General features: G+C 40.0%; 1 protein-coding gene across 2 annotated transcripts in view; it reads right to left on the bottom strand.

Moving 5' to 3' along the window:
• Positions 1 to 16608, bottom strand: part of mpp7a (MAGUK p55 scaffold protein 7a) — a 368390-nt gene that overhangs the window by 97744 nt on the left and 254038 nt on the right. For both annotated transcript variants that reach the window (XM_078415914.1, XM_078415920.1), the window contains one exon: positions 1082 to 1278. In XM_078415914.1, the coding sequence (XP_078272040.1) occupies positions 1082 to 1278 (197 nt within the window). The remainder of the gene's footprint in view (positions 1 to 1081; positions 1279 to 16608) is intronic.

Genomic DNA, 16608 nt, shown 5'->3' with positions numbered 1-16608 from the left:
ATAAATCCATGAGCTTTCCAAGTGAAGCCAAGAAACAGTTGTGTTCTGTATCGCACATCAGATTGTTTTCCATGTGTTGTTCCAAACTGGAAAGGCCATTGATGATATTCTTTACTCTCAACTACTTAAACCAGATATGAGGAACTCTAAAGGATTTTATATTGACTTTTATTATTTACATACTATATGTGGACAGCACATTAGCCCAACAGGAAGATGTGCTGTCTCACAGTTCCAGTGACTCAGGTTCAATCCTGACTCCCTGTGTTATAGACAATAGACAATAGGTGCAGGAGTAGGCCATTCAGCCCTTCGAGCCAGCACCGCCATTCAATGCGATCATGGCTGATCACTCTCAATCAGTACCCCGTTCCTGCCTTCTCCCCATACCCCCTCACTCCGCTATCCTTAAGAGCTCTATCCAGCTCTCTCTTGAAAGCATCCAACGAACTGGCCTCCACTGCCTTCTGAGGCAGAGAATTCCACACCTTCACCACCCTCTGACTGAAAAAGTTCTTCCTCATCTCCGTTCTAAATGGCCTACCCCTTATTCTTAAACTGTGGCCCCTTGTTCTGGACTCCCCCAACATTGGGAACATGTTATCTGCCTCTAATGTGTCCAATCCCCTAATTATCTTATATGTTTCAATAAGATCCCCCCGCATCCTTCTAAATTCCAGTGTATACAAGCCCAGGGTGGAGTTTGCATATTATTCCTGTGGCCATATGGGTTATCCCTAAGTGCTCTGGTTTTCTCCCATCTTCCAAAGTTATGGTGATAGTTTAATTGGCCACTGTAAATTGCCTCTTAGTGTTAGTCGAAAGGTAGGATTTGGGGCAAGTTGATGGAAATGTGGGAAGAATTAAATGTTGATAGTGTAATTTGATGCTTAATGGTCAGTAAGGACTCGGAGGAATGAATGTCCTGTATCATTGCTATATGGCATTCTGTTAACAAATGTATATTCAGAAAACAATTTGTAATGGATCTCATTCCATTGTGCATTTTTGGCATGAAAACATGCTTATGGAGTTTATTGTATTATTGTAGCAACCCTAAGGCTGTTTATGTGGTGGTTACCTCTCTTGGAACTGCTTTGATGGGATCAGTGCTGCTCTCAGATTGACATCACACTCTTGCTTGGCCTGCCACCAGGTTGCATCATCCTGGCTAACGATCTGAAGAATATCTCCGTTCTTGAAAGAAAGCCCAGCTTCTTTGCATGGAATAACTTTATCCTCATTAGGGTCATAATCAAATAAAGTCCTGACAAATATCTGTGAAAGAAAGACAGAAAATGATCATGTTTACTCATATTTCAATGTGACATGGCAGCTGCCTCTCAAATGGCAGGAATATCTTCCACTGGCAATATGGCGAGGAGATTACAAAACGCACGAAAGCTCTTCATTTGAGAGTGCAGAGAGAAATAATTTCACAGAATTCTTATAAAAGCAATCTGTTGACAGAAAGAATTATCACATATCAAAACATTGTGAAGAATTATTAAAAATTAATGCAATTTAATCTACAAGGGAAACTCCAGTGTGAAGAAACACATACATCTTACATGTCCTGGAAACTGCTGCCAAATTGAAAAAGATGCATTGCTTTAAATTGAAAAAGCCAATATTTTGGAAAAAATGATTACAATTGTTCACTGCCATTGTACAGCATACAAGGTCACTGAGCTTTGTCAATGGATTGATATAGTCAGACAACAGGATAAACAATTGCCCTTCATCATGCAGTAACATCACCTTTTTTCTTAATTTATCAAGTACAATCAATCCCCTTTTATACTCCCAGTGCTTCAGTCATTCAAATGTGATTACACTCCAATTTCAGCTTATCCTGACAAATGCCAAACTATTTATAAAGAGGAACAGGCCTTTCAGCTCACCAATGTCTGTGCTGAACATGATGCTAAGACCATCATTTGTCAATCTGCATATAAGCCATTTCCCTCCATTCGCAGCATATAAATATGCCTAGCCAAAAGTATTTTGAATGGCACTAATGTATCTGGTTCAAACACCACCCCTGACAGCATGCTCCGGGCATTCACCACCCCTCTGCGTAAAACAGCTTGCTCCACATATCTCATTTAAACTTTGCCCCTCTCACCTTAAAGCTATGCCCTCGAGTATTTGATGTTTCTATCCTGGGAAAACAATTCTGACTACAGAAACAAGGGATTGCAGATGTTGGTTTCCAACATCCAACTATCCATGGATAGGTGATATTTCAGGTTGGAACCTTTCTTCAGACTGAAGTATTCACAGATATCGGGTTGCAGCCCTTCGATGATTACTTTGGGTGGGGACCTTTCTTCAGATTCTGACCGTCTATCCTATCTATGTATCTCATAATATATACTTCTACCAGATTTCCCCGCAATCTCTGGCATCGGAAAAACAATCCAAAGAAGGTGTAGGAGTTTGAAAACAGTAACATCCAGGTTCAGGAACCTGTTCTTCCAAACAACTATCAGGTTATTGAACATTATCAACTCCAACCTAACTCCAAACTGCTTGGGTTTCAATAGGGACTTTGAGCTTTATTGTGTTTGTTGTACTATATTGGGATTTTATTTATTAAACTTATTGTTTTGTTTATTTATTATATTATCTATTGAGTACTGTGTTTACAAACCTGTTGTGCTGCTGCTGCAAGTGAGAATTTCATTGTTCTGTTTCTGTTGGCAGTTCTGTTTTGGTACATCTGACAATAAAATGCTTTTGACTATTGACTCTTGTCATAAATGTGTGTTTCTCACATGTGTTGCAACTGATTGTGGAAGGAAGGGATTAAGAAAAATTGATAGTAGAAAGGGTTACCAGAGCTCTTGTCTGGAATAGAGAAGCCTAAAATACTTGATGATAATGCATGATCCAGCCAGATTATGGCAATAATTGTTTCATTTAGGCTACATGCATTCCTGTTAAGAGTCATAGAGTCTTACAGCGTTAAAACAGGCCCTTCGACCCAATATGTCCCATCTACATTAGTCCCACCTGCCTGCATTTGGTCCATACCCCTCTACACCTGTCCTATCCATGTACCTGTCTACATGTTTTTTTAAACATTGTTTCTTAAGCTGTTCATTAGTCTTGGCACAATCAAGAATAGTATTTTTGCTTAACAAGTGAAAATAGGAACAAATGTGATGCATACTTTAAAGTATGATTTTAGTGTGCACTTTTGATTCTAATTGTTTATTACCATATTTTGACCTTGTAGAGAGACATTTGACCATGTCCAGAGCAGGCAGAATGTCCATTCCCTCTTGAGAGAAAAGGAATCAAATTTGTGCTCCTTCTTGCAAACATATACTCCTCTCATCCTCAGGCAGACCAAGTAGGTCCCCCAAAAATACAAATGGCAAGCACACCCTTTGCTCTGGTGACGAATGGAATAGTGTTCTACTCCCTCTAGACCTAAGATAGACACAAAATGCTGGAGTAACTCAGTGGGACAGGCAGCATCTCATCATATCATATCATATATATACAGCCGGAAACAGGCCTTTTCGGCCCTCCAAGTCCGTGCCGCCCAGTGATCCCCGTACATTAACACTATCCTACACCCACTTGGGACAATTTTAGGGACAATTTTTTTAAAACATTTACCCAGCCAATTAACCTACATACCTGTACGTCTTTGGAGTGAAGGAATGGGTGACGTTTCGGGTCGAGACCCTTCCCCAGACTGAGAGTCAGGGGAGGGGCAGGGGGAGATGCAGAGATAAGGAAGTGTGAGAACGAGACATCAAAGGGGGTGGAGATCAAAATGTAGAATAGATCATTGTTAGCTAGGAGAAGGTAACAACAAAGCAAACAGCAATAAGATGGTTTCCGAGATAATACCGGTTTTCGAACTGGGAAGGGGAAGGGATGGAGAGGGCAAGCAAGAGTTACTTGAAGTTAGAAAAGTAAATATTCATATCGCTGGGGTGTAAACTGCCAAACTGAAATATGAAGTGCTGTTCCTCCAATTTGCACTGGGCCTCACTCTGACAATGGAGGAGGCCCAGGACAGAAAGGTCAGTGTGGGAATGGAACTCCATTAATCCAAAGTTACATTTTGCCTTCTTCCATGAAGAGAATCACAAAATCTGTTTCATTTTTCTGCCTTTTCCTTATTCTCCAAACTCCTTTGCTTGGTCTCTAAGGGACCGCACATTATTATTTTGCTAATATCTTCCTTTTTTCACAACTGTAGAAACTTTAAAGTCTGTTTTTGTTTCCCACTAGATCATTCTAGTTTTCCACTTTTTTCCCCTTAATCCTCCTTTGCTTAGTCCTGAAATTTCCCAAACATTTGGCAACATTTGAAGCCTTTTGTTTTAAACTATTAACTTTAACTTCATTTCCGCAGCTGATTCACTTTATTTGCTGGGTTTTTGTACCTTGGGAGACATCCTCTTGTCTTTGAGGGGGTGCAACTCTGGTTCCGACAAAGGCAGGTTAGTCATACGAGGTGAAATTGAATACACTAAGCCAGTATTCTCTGGAGTTTGGAGCAGAGCAAAGAGAACTGATGGAAATGTACAAAACATTCTTGCAGAGCTCAACAGGGATTCCATTTCCGTTGGCCATGCCTAGAATCAAGGGTCAGAGACTCAGAATAATGGGTATGCAATTTATTACTATAATGAAACAAAATATCGATTCAGGTGGTGGATAATCTTTGGAACTCTTTCTAGAGGCTCAGTTATTGTGTTATATCTATACAGATATAGATAAATTTCAGGATATTTATCGAGTCAGAGAATAATGGAACACGCAGGAAAATGGCAGTGAGGAGTTCAGTTTCAAGTCGCACTGTTCACTGCTTCATGTTTATACAGCAGCTAATTAGGTGCTGAAATCCCAGCCAGTTTGCTTTGGGCTTCCATGCCATACTTGTGAATGTGACATCAAAAAAGCTTATGACATGGTGCTCAAAATATCATGTAAATTTACTTTAAATGAAAAGCACTAATATTGACGTGTTGTTTGTCAAAATAAATTAAACAAAGTAATTTTGCAGATAATAATAATGCTAAATATCACAAGTAAGCTTGAGGAACAGCACATCATATTCCGTTTGTGTAGCTTACAATCCAACGGTATGAACATTGAATTCTCCAATTTTATAACTCCCCCACCTCTCCTTCTCCCCCCTTTCCTCTGTCCCACCTGGACTTGCACCCATTTCTCCCCTCCCCTTCCGCCTACATTCCTTATTCTAGCTTCACAATTGTCAACTCTTCATTCCTTTTGTCTCACACCTGCTGTCTTTTCATCTCTGGTCTTTGTCCACCATCTGCCGATCCAAACCCCCTCCTCAACTGTATCAGGTTATTGTCAGCCTTTGTCCTACCCCTCCTCTCATCCTGCTTTCTCCCCCCCCCCACCCCCTTTACAATCTGTCTGAAGAAGGGTCCCGGCCCAAAATGTCACCTATCCATATTTTCCAAAAATGCTGTCAGACCCACCGAGTTACTCCAGCACTTGTTTATTTTTATGTCTAAAATATTAGAGTCTGGGAAAGCAAAAAACAAGTTCAAAAGTTTATTTGATGTCACAAATTCCTCAATGAGATAAGGTTGGGAAACTATTTTATCTTTGGATCAATGAGATAATGAATGGAAGAGGATCAGTTCTCAATGGCACAGCAATTAGAGCTAAAGCATCCCAGGACCTCTCCTGGACTGCAAATACTACAGCGGTAGTTAAAAAGTCACAGCAGAGACTGCACTTTTTAAGACTGCTCCGAAAAAACAAACTGAAGGAGAATCTGCTGGTGACCTTCTACCGCTCCACCATTGAGAGCGTACTGGCATACTGCACCATAGTGTGGTATGCTGGCTGCTCAGCTGCAGACCAGAAGGCACTCCAGAAGGTTATTAAGACAGCAGAGAAAATTATCGGCTGTCCACTGCCTTCTCTGTCCACTGACATCTCCAGCTCGCGTTGTCTAAACAGGGCCAGAAATATAATTAAGGACAGCACACACCCAGGATATGAACTGTTTGCTCTCCTGCCCTCTGGGAGGCGCTATAGGAGCCCAAGGACCAGAACAAACCGACTTAAAAACAGTTTCTTTCCCTGGGCCATAAGAACTGTGAATGGAAATACTTGACTTGATGTAACTTTCACTTTCTTTGCACTTTTTAAAAAATTTACAGCATCTTAGGTGCAAAACTCATTTATTATTTATTAGTTTTTATTGGTTTTTATTGGTATTGGTACTTATTGTATTGGTTCCTATGTTTGTGCGATTGTTTTTGAAAGATTTGCACTGTCGGACTGTTTCAGATGTAGCACTTTTAATTTTGTTGTACTGCTCGTACAATGACAATAAAGGCATTCTAATTTATTCTAATTCTAATTTTTTCAGTGGAGGAAATAATAACGATACCAAGCATTCACTGTTCAGTACTGTTACCTGCAAAATGAATGGGATCTGATGGTGGAAAAGTCTAAACAATTTTAAACCTGAGTTCTTGGTAGTTTTCACGGATAAATGAATGCACTCATTTTTTCAATCTGCCTCCATTAAAATTTCTTACACAAATATGTTCTCAGGAGAGGCACTGGACACATTTAACAACACAGCTGACACATCTATCAGTTTTGGAAGCAATTAAACATTTTGGGTGCATCAACATTATCCAGGTGGCTGAGAAGCCAGTCAAACGTTCAATTTTTAAGGCCTGTTGGCATAAATGTTGCCATGAAATCATTAATGACTGTTGAGGCATCACCACCACCGACACTTAAATCACAAAGGTTGTGAAGCTGGCCAAACAGATGGGAGGGATTTGACAGCCAAGAATGGGGAGGTGCTTAAGCTGATCAATTTCCACCAGCAGGAAACAACAAACAAGAATCCCAAGCAGCTTGCTGCATTCCGCAGGGAACCAGGATGAGAACGGGACAGAGCCTGCTAAGGCAGCAGTCACTGCAGCAGCCATTCATGGATCACCGGGTGAGCTTTGAAATTTGGACGTTGATACTGTCATAGAAAGGAGTATCAACTTTCAAAGAGGCTTGAATCAACTTTCAAAGAGGCTTGAATCAACTCATTTCATGCTACATGGAACTCGGCAAAGATTTGACCAGGAATGGTGAGCACTTGAGGATTAGCTCGTTCTTTAAGTCTGAGCCGACATCTTCAGAGACTTCCAGCCTATGGTGGAGAAAGAAGCTCGATTATGTATTAGATTATTAATTTGTACTGTCCAAAAAGATTTGTTTCCTAACTTCAGAGTTATAATCTGTGAGTAGAGATTTTAATAAAGCTATTATTTCCATTGTGTGTTTTATTAACCTTTTATTTCGAAAAAATATTTTCAGATTTTGGTATCAGGTCCCATTCCTCATATTTTCCTTGGATCTCATCCATGTTCCTTGCTAAATGCGGCAAGCTGTAGAATCTAAAGAATTTTGCATGGCATCTGCTTTCTTCACAGCTTCAAAATCTTGGTACATAGGTCATCATGACTTGGGGACCTCGTGCTTCTCAGTCCTATTAATTTATCTGATATTATTGGGGGGGGTTTTGTGCCCCTTGTTTAGAATTGTAGCCCTCCATGGTTTCAGAGTGGTTTTCAGTTTCTTCCATGAAGGCAGACACAACTTTTGCTTAATATCTTATTTTCAGTACAAGTGAATCTCTCATGTCCTTATTTCCAGTATAATTTCTCCCATTTTTGTGTGTAAGGACCCCATTGGCCTATTAATAGACAATAGTTGCAGGAGTAGGTCATTCGGCCCTTTGTGCCAGCACCGACATTCACTGTGATCATGGCTGATCATCCACAATCAGTACCATGTTCCTGCCTTCTCCCCATATCCCTTGACTCCGATATCTTTAAGAGCTCTATCTAACTCTCTCTTGAAAGTATCCAGAGAATCGATCCTCACTGCCTTCTGAGGCAGAGAATTCCACAGATTCACAACTCTCTGGGTGAATTTTTTTTTCCTCATCTCTGTTCTTAGTGGCCTTCCCCTTATTCTTAACCTGTGGCCCCTGGTTCTGCACTCCCCCAACATTGGGAACATGTTTCCTGCCTCTAGCCTGTCCAATCCCTTAATAATCTTATATGTTTCAATAAGATTCCCTCTCATCTTTCTAAATTCCAATTTATACGAACCCAATCATTCCATTCTTTCAACATATGACAGTCCAGCCATCCCGGGAATTAATCTAGTGAACCTACTTACTGAATAGCAAGAATATCCTTCCTCAAATTTGGAGACCAAAACTGCACACAATACTCCAGGTGTGGTCTCACCAGGGCCTTATTCAATTGCGGAAGGACCTCTTTGCTCCTTTACTCAACTCCTCTTGTTATGAAGGCCAAACATACCATTAGCTTTCTTCACTGCATGCTGTATCAGAACGCTTACTTTCAGTGACTGATGTACAAGGACACCCAGATCTCGTTGTACTTCCCCTTTTCCTAACTTGACACCATTCAGATAATAATCTGCCTTCCTGTTCTTGCCACCAAAGTGGATAACCTCACATTTGTCCACATTAAACTGCATCTGCCAGGCATCTGCCCACTCACATAACCTGTCCAAGTCACGTCACCCTGCATCCTCATAGCATCCTCCTTACAGTTCACACTGCAACCCAGCTTTTTGTCATCTGCAAATTTGCTAATGTTACTTTTAATCCCTTGATCTAAATCATTAATGTAGATTGTAAATAGCTGCGGTCCCAGCACCGAGCCTTGCGGTACCCCACTAGTTACTGCCTGCCATTCTGAAAGGGATCCGTTAATCCCTACTCTTTGTTTCCTGTCTGCCAACCAATTTACTATCCATGTCAGTACCCTACCCCCAATACCATGTGCTCTAATTTTGCCCACTAATCTCCTATGTGGGACCTTATCAAAGGCTTTCTGAAAGTCCAGGTACACTACATCTACTGGCTCCCCCTTGTCCATTTTCCGATTTACATCCTCAAAAAATTCCAGAAGAGCAAGCACGATTTCCCCTTCATAAATCCATGCTGACTCGGACCGATCCTGTTACTGCTCTGCAAATGTGCCGCTATTTCATCTTTTATAATTGACTCCAGCATCTTCCCCACCACTGATGTCAGGCTAACTGGTCTGTAATTCCCTGTTTTCTCTCTCCCTCCTTTCTTAAAAAGTGGGATAACATTAGCTACCCTCCAATCCACAGGAACTGATCCTGAATTTATAGAACATTGGAAAATGATCACCAATGCGTCCATGATTTCTAGAGCTACCTCCTTAAGTACCCTGGGATGCAGACGATCAGGGCCTGGGGATTTATCAGCCTTCAGTCCCATCAGTCTACCCAACACCATTTTCTGCCTAATGTGAATTTCCTTCAGTTCCTCCGTCACCCTAGGTCCTCTAGCCACTAGTACATCTGGGAGATTGTTTGTGTCTTCTTTAGTGAAGGCTGATCCAAGGTACCTGTTCAACTCGTCTGCCATTTCCTTGTTCCCCATAATAAATTCACCTGTTTCTATCTCAAGGGACCCACATTTGTCTTAACTAATTTTTTCCTCTTCACAAACCTAAAGAAACTTTTACTATCCTCCTTTATATTCTTGGCTAGCTTACCTTTGTACCTTATCTTTTCTCCCCATATTGCCTTTTTAGTTATCTTCTGTTGCTCTTTAAAAGTTTCCCAATCCTCTAGCTTCCCACTCATCTTTGCTATGTTATACTTTTTCTCTTTTATTTTTATACTGTCCTTGACTTCCCTTGTCAGCCACGGTCTCTTGAAGGGATTCTAAGGTTTTCACAGACTGGAGGGTAGCGTTTGCCCCTCTATTTGACAAAGTTGGAAGAGATAAGAGGGAAATATTAGCTAGTCTACCATTTTCCAAACTCTACCATGGGAAGAGATTACCAGACGGGTCGAGGAAAAGATTTAAAGCCTCTATGAAGACGGCTGGGAATCTTTGGCCCATAAACACCAAAGTGGGGGAGAAGTAATAAGTGTGGTATTGACAACATTGAGGCACTGCATTGAAACAATGCAAAGGCCTCAGAAGTACACCACTTCATGAATTACAATATCTGGGCCATTTCCTACCCTATCTCTGCAGACTTCTTAATGTGACCTCAAAAACATCAGAACCTGAATAGAAATCATCTCTTGGACTAGCTTACGACGAATTTGGATAGAACTAACTTGGATGGATGAGTTGGGATGCAGGGCCTGTTTCCATCCTGTATGTCTATTACTTTATCCTCGATTTCAAGGGACTCTCTGAAAAGAATGAGGCAAGGATAAATGGGTTAATGCAATGTTTTTGGACTTTCAGAAGGACTACAGTAAGGAACTGCACAAGAGATTATTGTACAACAATAAAGCATGGATTGAGTTGACACAGCTTTGATGGGCCAAATGGACTGATCCTGCAACATCATAAAATATGTGATCTGAGGGAGGAACAGAAGGTTGGAATAAATGAATCATTTACATGGAAGCTTTGTTCAATGGGATATTGCTGCAGAAATGGGTGCGAGAATCACAACTGATATAATCTATATCAATGATTTAGATGAGGAGCAAGTGCAATACGTCAAAGTCAGCTGATGATACAAAGCTGGGTGGCAATGTTAGCTGCGATATGGATACAGAGAGGCTCTGGGAATATAGCCAGGCTCAGAGTGGTTAAGCACATGACACATTTAATGTGAATAAATACCATCTGTAATCTACTTCAGTTTAAAAAAAACACAAAGATTTATTTTTAAGGTAGGATATATTTTTAAGTGACGAAAGACCAAAAGGTTTTGATGTTTAGAAGGACAAAGAGTCCCTTTACATGAATCACTGACAGGTAATATGCAGAATCAGCAAGTGATTAGGATGGAAAGTACAGAGCATGAGAAATGAAGTCCAATGGTAGAAACATCTTGTTCCAATTAGATGGAGCCCTGGTGAGACTGCATCTGGAATACTGAACGTCTGGGTTCCTTACTTAGGGATGGATACACTTCTGGAAAAAGCATGCAGTCAAGGTTCACCAGACTGATTCCTGGGATGGACATGGGTTTGTCTTACAAGAAGAAAAGAAGCATCCTAGCGCTAAAGTTTACAAGAATGCGAGGACGTCAGTAATAGAGTTATGAGATAAAGCACAAAAACAGGCTCATTGAGCATCAAGCATCAATTTGAACTAATCATATCCTCACCCATTTTTATGCTCCCACATTTCCATCATCTCCCCCCCAATGCATTTTCCATCCTGCTTACTCAATAATTACTTTGGAAAGCAGTGACTTGTGAATATGCTGGAATCCATGAAGAGAACAGCTGCTGGAGTCGAAAGGAACTGCAGATTCTGGAATCTTGAGAAAAGACATTACGATGGAGTAACTGTGCATGCAGCATCTGTGGATGAAATGGCTAAGAAATGTTTTTGGTTGGGACCCTTTTTCAGACTGAAGAAGTTATCCCAGCTGAATTATCCAGTACTTTGTCCTTTGCTCAAGAACAGCTGCTGGAGGAACTCAGCAAATTCTGCAGCATTTCTACAGTTGATGTTTCGGGTGGGGACCCTTCATTGGGCCTGAAAGGACAGAGGGGAGATGGCCAGTATAATGTTTAGTTCAGTACTAACCCACAAGGCCTGGTAAGGCAACCTGAACGCTCAGGAACGAAGGAGAATACAAAGAGTGGCAGACACCGCACTATCATGAGTACTGACCTCCCGTCCATTGAACACTACATAACACTTACATATGAACCATCCATTGACTTTGGTTACACTAAGGACTTGGGGTATTTTCTTGCACTAGTATTGGAGTTAATAATTTATTGCATTTTTAAAAATTATATATTATCTATGTGTATTGTGTTACAGGCCTGTTATACTGTTGCAAGGAAGAATTTCTTTGTTCTGTTTTCAGTACATACGATGATTAAGCACTCTTGACCCTTGAAAATTGGAGCATCTGGAGAAAACACACACACTCACAGAGAGGATGTGCAAACTCCACACAGACAGCCCCCAAGATCAGGACTGAACCCAAGTCACTGGCCCTGAATCGCCCATAAGGGAGAGTGCTGTGGCAAGAGCTAGCGAGCAATAGATGGATACAGATGAGGAGGGGTTGATTGGCAATTCAGATTAGTTTCAAGAAATAAAACATAGTTCCTTTATGTCTATTCAAGGACATAAAGCACCCACAGGTTGAAAGAAATAACAGCAAGTAAAATTCTTCCAGCCAACCTATAACCTCAAAGCCATAAATATTTTGTATTCAGTGTTAATCAGTGCTGTTCCAAGGACTAGGTTATATGCAAAATGCTTGTCTTTCTCACAACATATTCGAACATCTGTGAGGTGCTTTGGGAGGCAGAAAGGTTGTGAAAGTTGCTACTTAATGCAATTTTCCCTCCCCATTCACAACAGTGATTTTGTTTCACAGGTACTGCAAAGGCTGTAAAACACGTAATATAAGCCCGAGAGCTCTCCATGTCCAAGTTTCTATTTATATGCAGGTCTTTCTATGATCCTTAACAAAAATGTGGACAAACTGGGAAAATATTAAATATTCTCAAAAATATATAAAAATTCACTTTATCCAAATGAAATTTCCTTCTACACCTGGTTGGTATAGGCCTTGAATCTATTTGTTTATTTATAAGGCATTTGAGAAGCAACAAAAAATGTTTTAACTAAAATGTTGAATTTGGCAATCCACTGAATGGCATCAGAAGTTGTTTTATTTAGAGCACTGGTACTTCTCGTTGAAACGTTTGGTGGACAATGGTTGGTTGTGTACTCAATATTGTGAATTCACATTCATACAACATTCCTTTACAGTTGGTTTTCTTAGTATGTGGACAATATATTGTAGCAATCATTTCTACATTTTCTGCAAATCTTGAATGATAAACGAGTGGTAAAATAACAACAGGCAGCAGCACTGTTTGGAGGAGAAGCCAATTTTTCAGATGCATTTTAGACAAAATAAAGTTGACATGTTTTTTAGATGTTTACTGATTCCAAGCTACTATGCATTCTACTAAAATGTAACTCTGCCAATTTTGTTCTGTTAGGAGCAAAATTTGATGGAAATACTGGCAAGATTCATAGACCATACACAACACTGTCAATGTTAATGCATTCCAGGCATTTCCATAACACAAATGCACAATTCATAAATTTTGTAGGCATGTTTGATGGAAAGTGAATCACCTTTTCACCTGCTGTGCAGAAACAGAAACACAAACCAAGTCTTATTTTATGATACATGGTAGATAATGTGACTCACAGTATGGATTCAGACAAATATTATCATTTGCCATAATAAAGACTATATTTGCAGAAGATAATTTAAAACATTTTACTATTTAATGGACATTTCATTACAAATTTCACACCAAAATATCTGAAAGTTATTTCAGAGATCAGGGACTGATTATAAAAAAATGCTCACATTAAACCTCACTTTTAACACCGTGCAATCGTATTCTCAATGCAATTAATTACTGTTAAAACACAAAGTACGTGCTATAACACTCTCAATCATCTCTCAATCAACAAAACCACACCCAATATCAAAGTGGTATCTAAATGACCTATTCACACTTCTACTAAAGAACAATAACTAACTTCATATTCAGTAATAAGCTATCTACATGTTACCAAACACACAAGCTAAATGTTTAACTAAGAAACCCAATCCCAATCCCACATCAGAATCTAAAATGCCTTTACACAGTTAAACTATGGGAACAATATATCATGTTTAAATTAAAATCAGTTACATTGACACAAACAACCTATTCAGTACAAAGCTAAAATACTAAAAATTGCTTAAAAAGCCATCTGTTTTGAGAACTATCACATTATCACATAATGATCAAAATAGATTTTTCACAAAGTGTAAAAAAACCAAACAGCTGGAGGGACTCAGCGGGTCAAGCAGCATCTGTGGAGGTAGAGGACTAGTCAACGCTTCCGTCGAGGCCCCAACACAAAGTGCTTTTGTAACAGATTACTATAGACTTAACATTTTAAGAGACAGAAATGAACAAAAGCAAAAAAATGGCAGTCCCGATAAGGAACAGTTTTTCATCAATTTTAATAGAGATTACTTCATTAAAAAGCATTTGAAATGTTTTCAAATGAAACCATCCACACTAGTTCTTCTCAGTACATTCTAGTGAACTACTGTCCTCAAAATTTAAACTTCCTGATGTTGGCCACTGTTAATATGTAACTATAGGCCAAGTTTGAAGAATTTTCCACAAATGTTGTTTAAAAAGTCTTACTTCCCAACTGACTGCATGATACAGCCCAAAAAAACAAGACCAGTCTAAATTGCCTGCTAGAGCTGAAATCTTAAAATTCCTGGCAACAACACAAGTCAAAACATAGCTTTGATTGACAGTCCCAATTTGGATGGCCAATGTGGGAAATGGAAAAATTTACCAAACAGAGGCGCAGTCCTCAATTTGGGGTCATAGCATAGGGTGTATGACAGTGACAGCTCTGCCTACCCATGGTGTTCATACCAGGAAATGGAGCTTCATAACTGGAAAATGACATTGGCCTCTTCTCCAGGACTTGCACCTTTCCTTTGTTCACAACCATCCGCCGTTGGTTGTGTTTTTTAAAATTTTAGTTTAGAGATATAGCGTGGAAACAGGCCCTTCGGCCTACCGAGTCCGCACCGACCAGCGATCCCCGAACATTAACACTATCCTACACACACTAGGGCTAATGTTTACATTTATACCAAGCCAATTAACCTACAAACTTGTACTTCTTTGGGATATGGGAGGAAACCGGAGATCCCGGAGAAAACCCACGCGATCACAGAGAGAATGTACAAACATCCGTACAGACAGCACCCACAGCAGGGATCAAACCCTGGTCTCTGGTGCTGTAAGGCAGCAACTCTACCGCTGTGCCACCATGCTACCCTGCTTCTGTTAATATAGAGTTCTGTTAATAACCCTGCTTCTGTTAATAAGCAGTTCCCATTTCTTTTCTAGCAGATCCTACATTTCAAAAAGAATATGAGTGCATTTAATTCACAAGATGAGGATGTTATTTATTGGATCAGGCAATAAATTCTGATCCAATATGGCATTCATATTAATACCACAGTCTTCGACTGAGGTTTGTGTGAAGGTGCGTAGCGCCATTTGCTTTGGAGTTCCAGAATGTGGACCAATTAATAATGCAGGAAATAATAAGCTTCAAAGTCAAGATGATCTTTTTCCTTTCTCTTTTTTTTCTTTTTTTCTTTGGTTCAGTTTTCTGGGGGGGTTTTTGCATTAGTATTATGGTTATTAATTTATTTAATTTTGATAGTCACATTTATCTGCAATGCTTGTTACTGTTGCAAGTAAGAATTCAATTGTTCCATTGTCAGTCATATGACAAACACTCTTGACCCCTGACTTTTAGGTGAGAGTTTGTGGTTGGGGTTATACTGTAGTGCGTCATCAATGATTCACAGTGCAATCACGTGTACTGGTGGTGGAGCAAGTGAACGCCATGGATGGTGGATAGGGTGCAGGATAAATGGGCAATTTTGTTCTGGATGATATTGAGATTCCTCATGATTATTGGAGCAGTGCTAATCTAGTTGGTATGGAATATTTCATCATGCTCCTTGAAAACTTGTACATAGCATGAAAGGTTTAAGGAGTCAGGATACAACTCCCAGCCTCTGACCTGTTCTGAGAGAGACAGTATTAGGTTTGCCCATTCAAACGTTAGGTCAATGGTGACTCACAAAGTGTTAATGATGGGGGAATTTAACAATGGTCACCACTGAATATCAAGTACAAGTGGGCAGACCATGTTTGAGATGGTTAATTGCCTGAAGATTGGCAGGTGTTTTGCCTGTAGATACAGCAGACTGCTTTACTTTCTCAGGAACTGCAAAAGTAGCAGTGCAATCATTATCTCCCTTTACTGTGGTGGAGGACACAGGTTAAACAGCTGAAGTAGTTGAGCCTTGAAGAAATGGTGCAATAATCTGCTAAAATAAAATATATAGCAAATGTACAGCATCTGTAGAATTCGGTTTGATGTCCTGTTCTCTTAAGCCTATTCTGCAATTCAACAAGACCATGGCCAATTTACTGCTTCAAAATCATTTTCCTCTCCTATCCCATAAACCCATGATTCATGAAGTAACAAAGAATGCATCGATCTTGACTCTAAATGCAATCAATGGCTCTCTGGCAAACAGAATTCCACAGACGAAATTTCCCTATTTTTCAATGGTATCACAAAATGCTGGAGTAACTCAGCAGGTCAGGCAGCATCTACTCCATTTTTCAATCTCATATGACTACCACTTTTTATATTGACATAATGAGTCCTTCCTTTGAAGAAACATCCTCTCTGTAACTACGAGACACAAGAAACTGCAGATGCTGGAATCTTGAGCAAAGTATAAAGTGCTGGAGGAGTTCAGCTTCTATGGAGGGAATGGACAGGTTACTTTTTGGTTTGGGATCTTTTTTCAAACTGGCTCAGGTCTCGACCCAAAACATTTTCCGTCCATTCCCTGTACGAATACTGCGTGACCCGCTAAATTCTTCTCTGCATCTACCCAATTTAATCCCCTACAAATACCACAT

This window comes from Rhinoraja longicauda, chromosome 2 (genome assembly GCF_053455715.1).
Source record: "Rhinoraja longicauda isolate Sanriku21f chromosome 2, sRhiLon1.1, whole genome shotgun sequence".
NCBI classification, from domain to species: Eukaryota; Metazoa; Chordata; class Chondrichthyes; order Rajiformes; family Arhynchobatidae; genus Rhinoraja; species Rhinoraja longicauda.
This window is presented reverse-complemented; position numbering and strand designations above follow the sequence as displayed.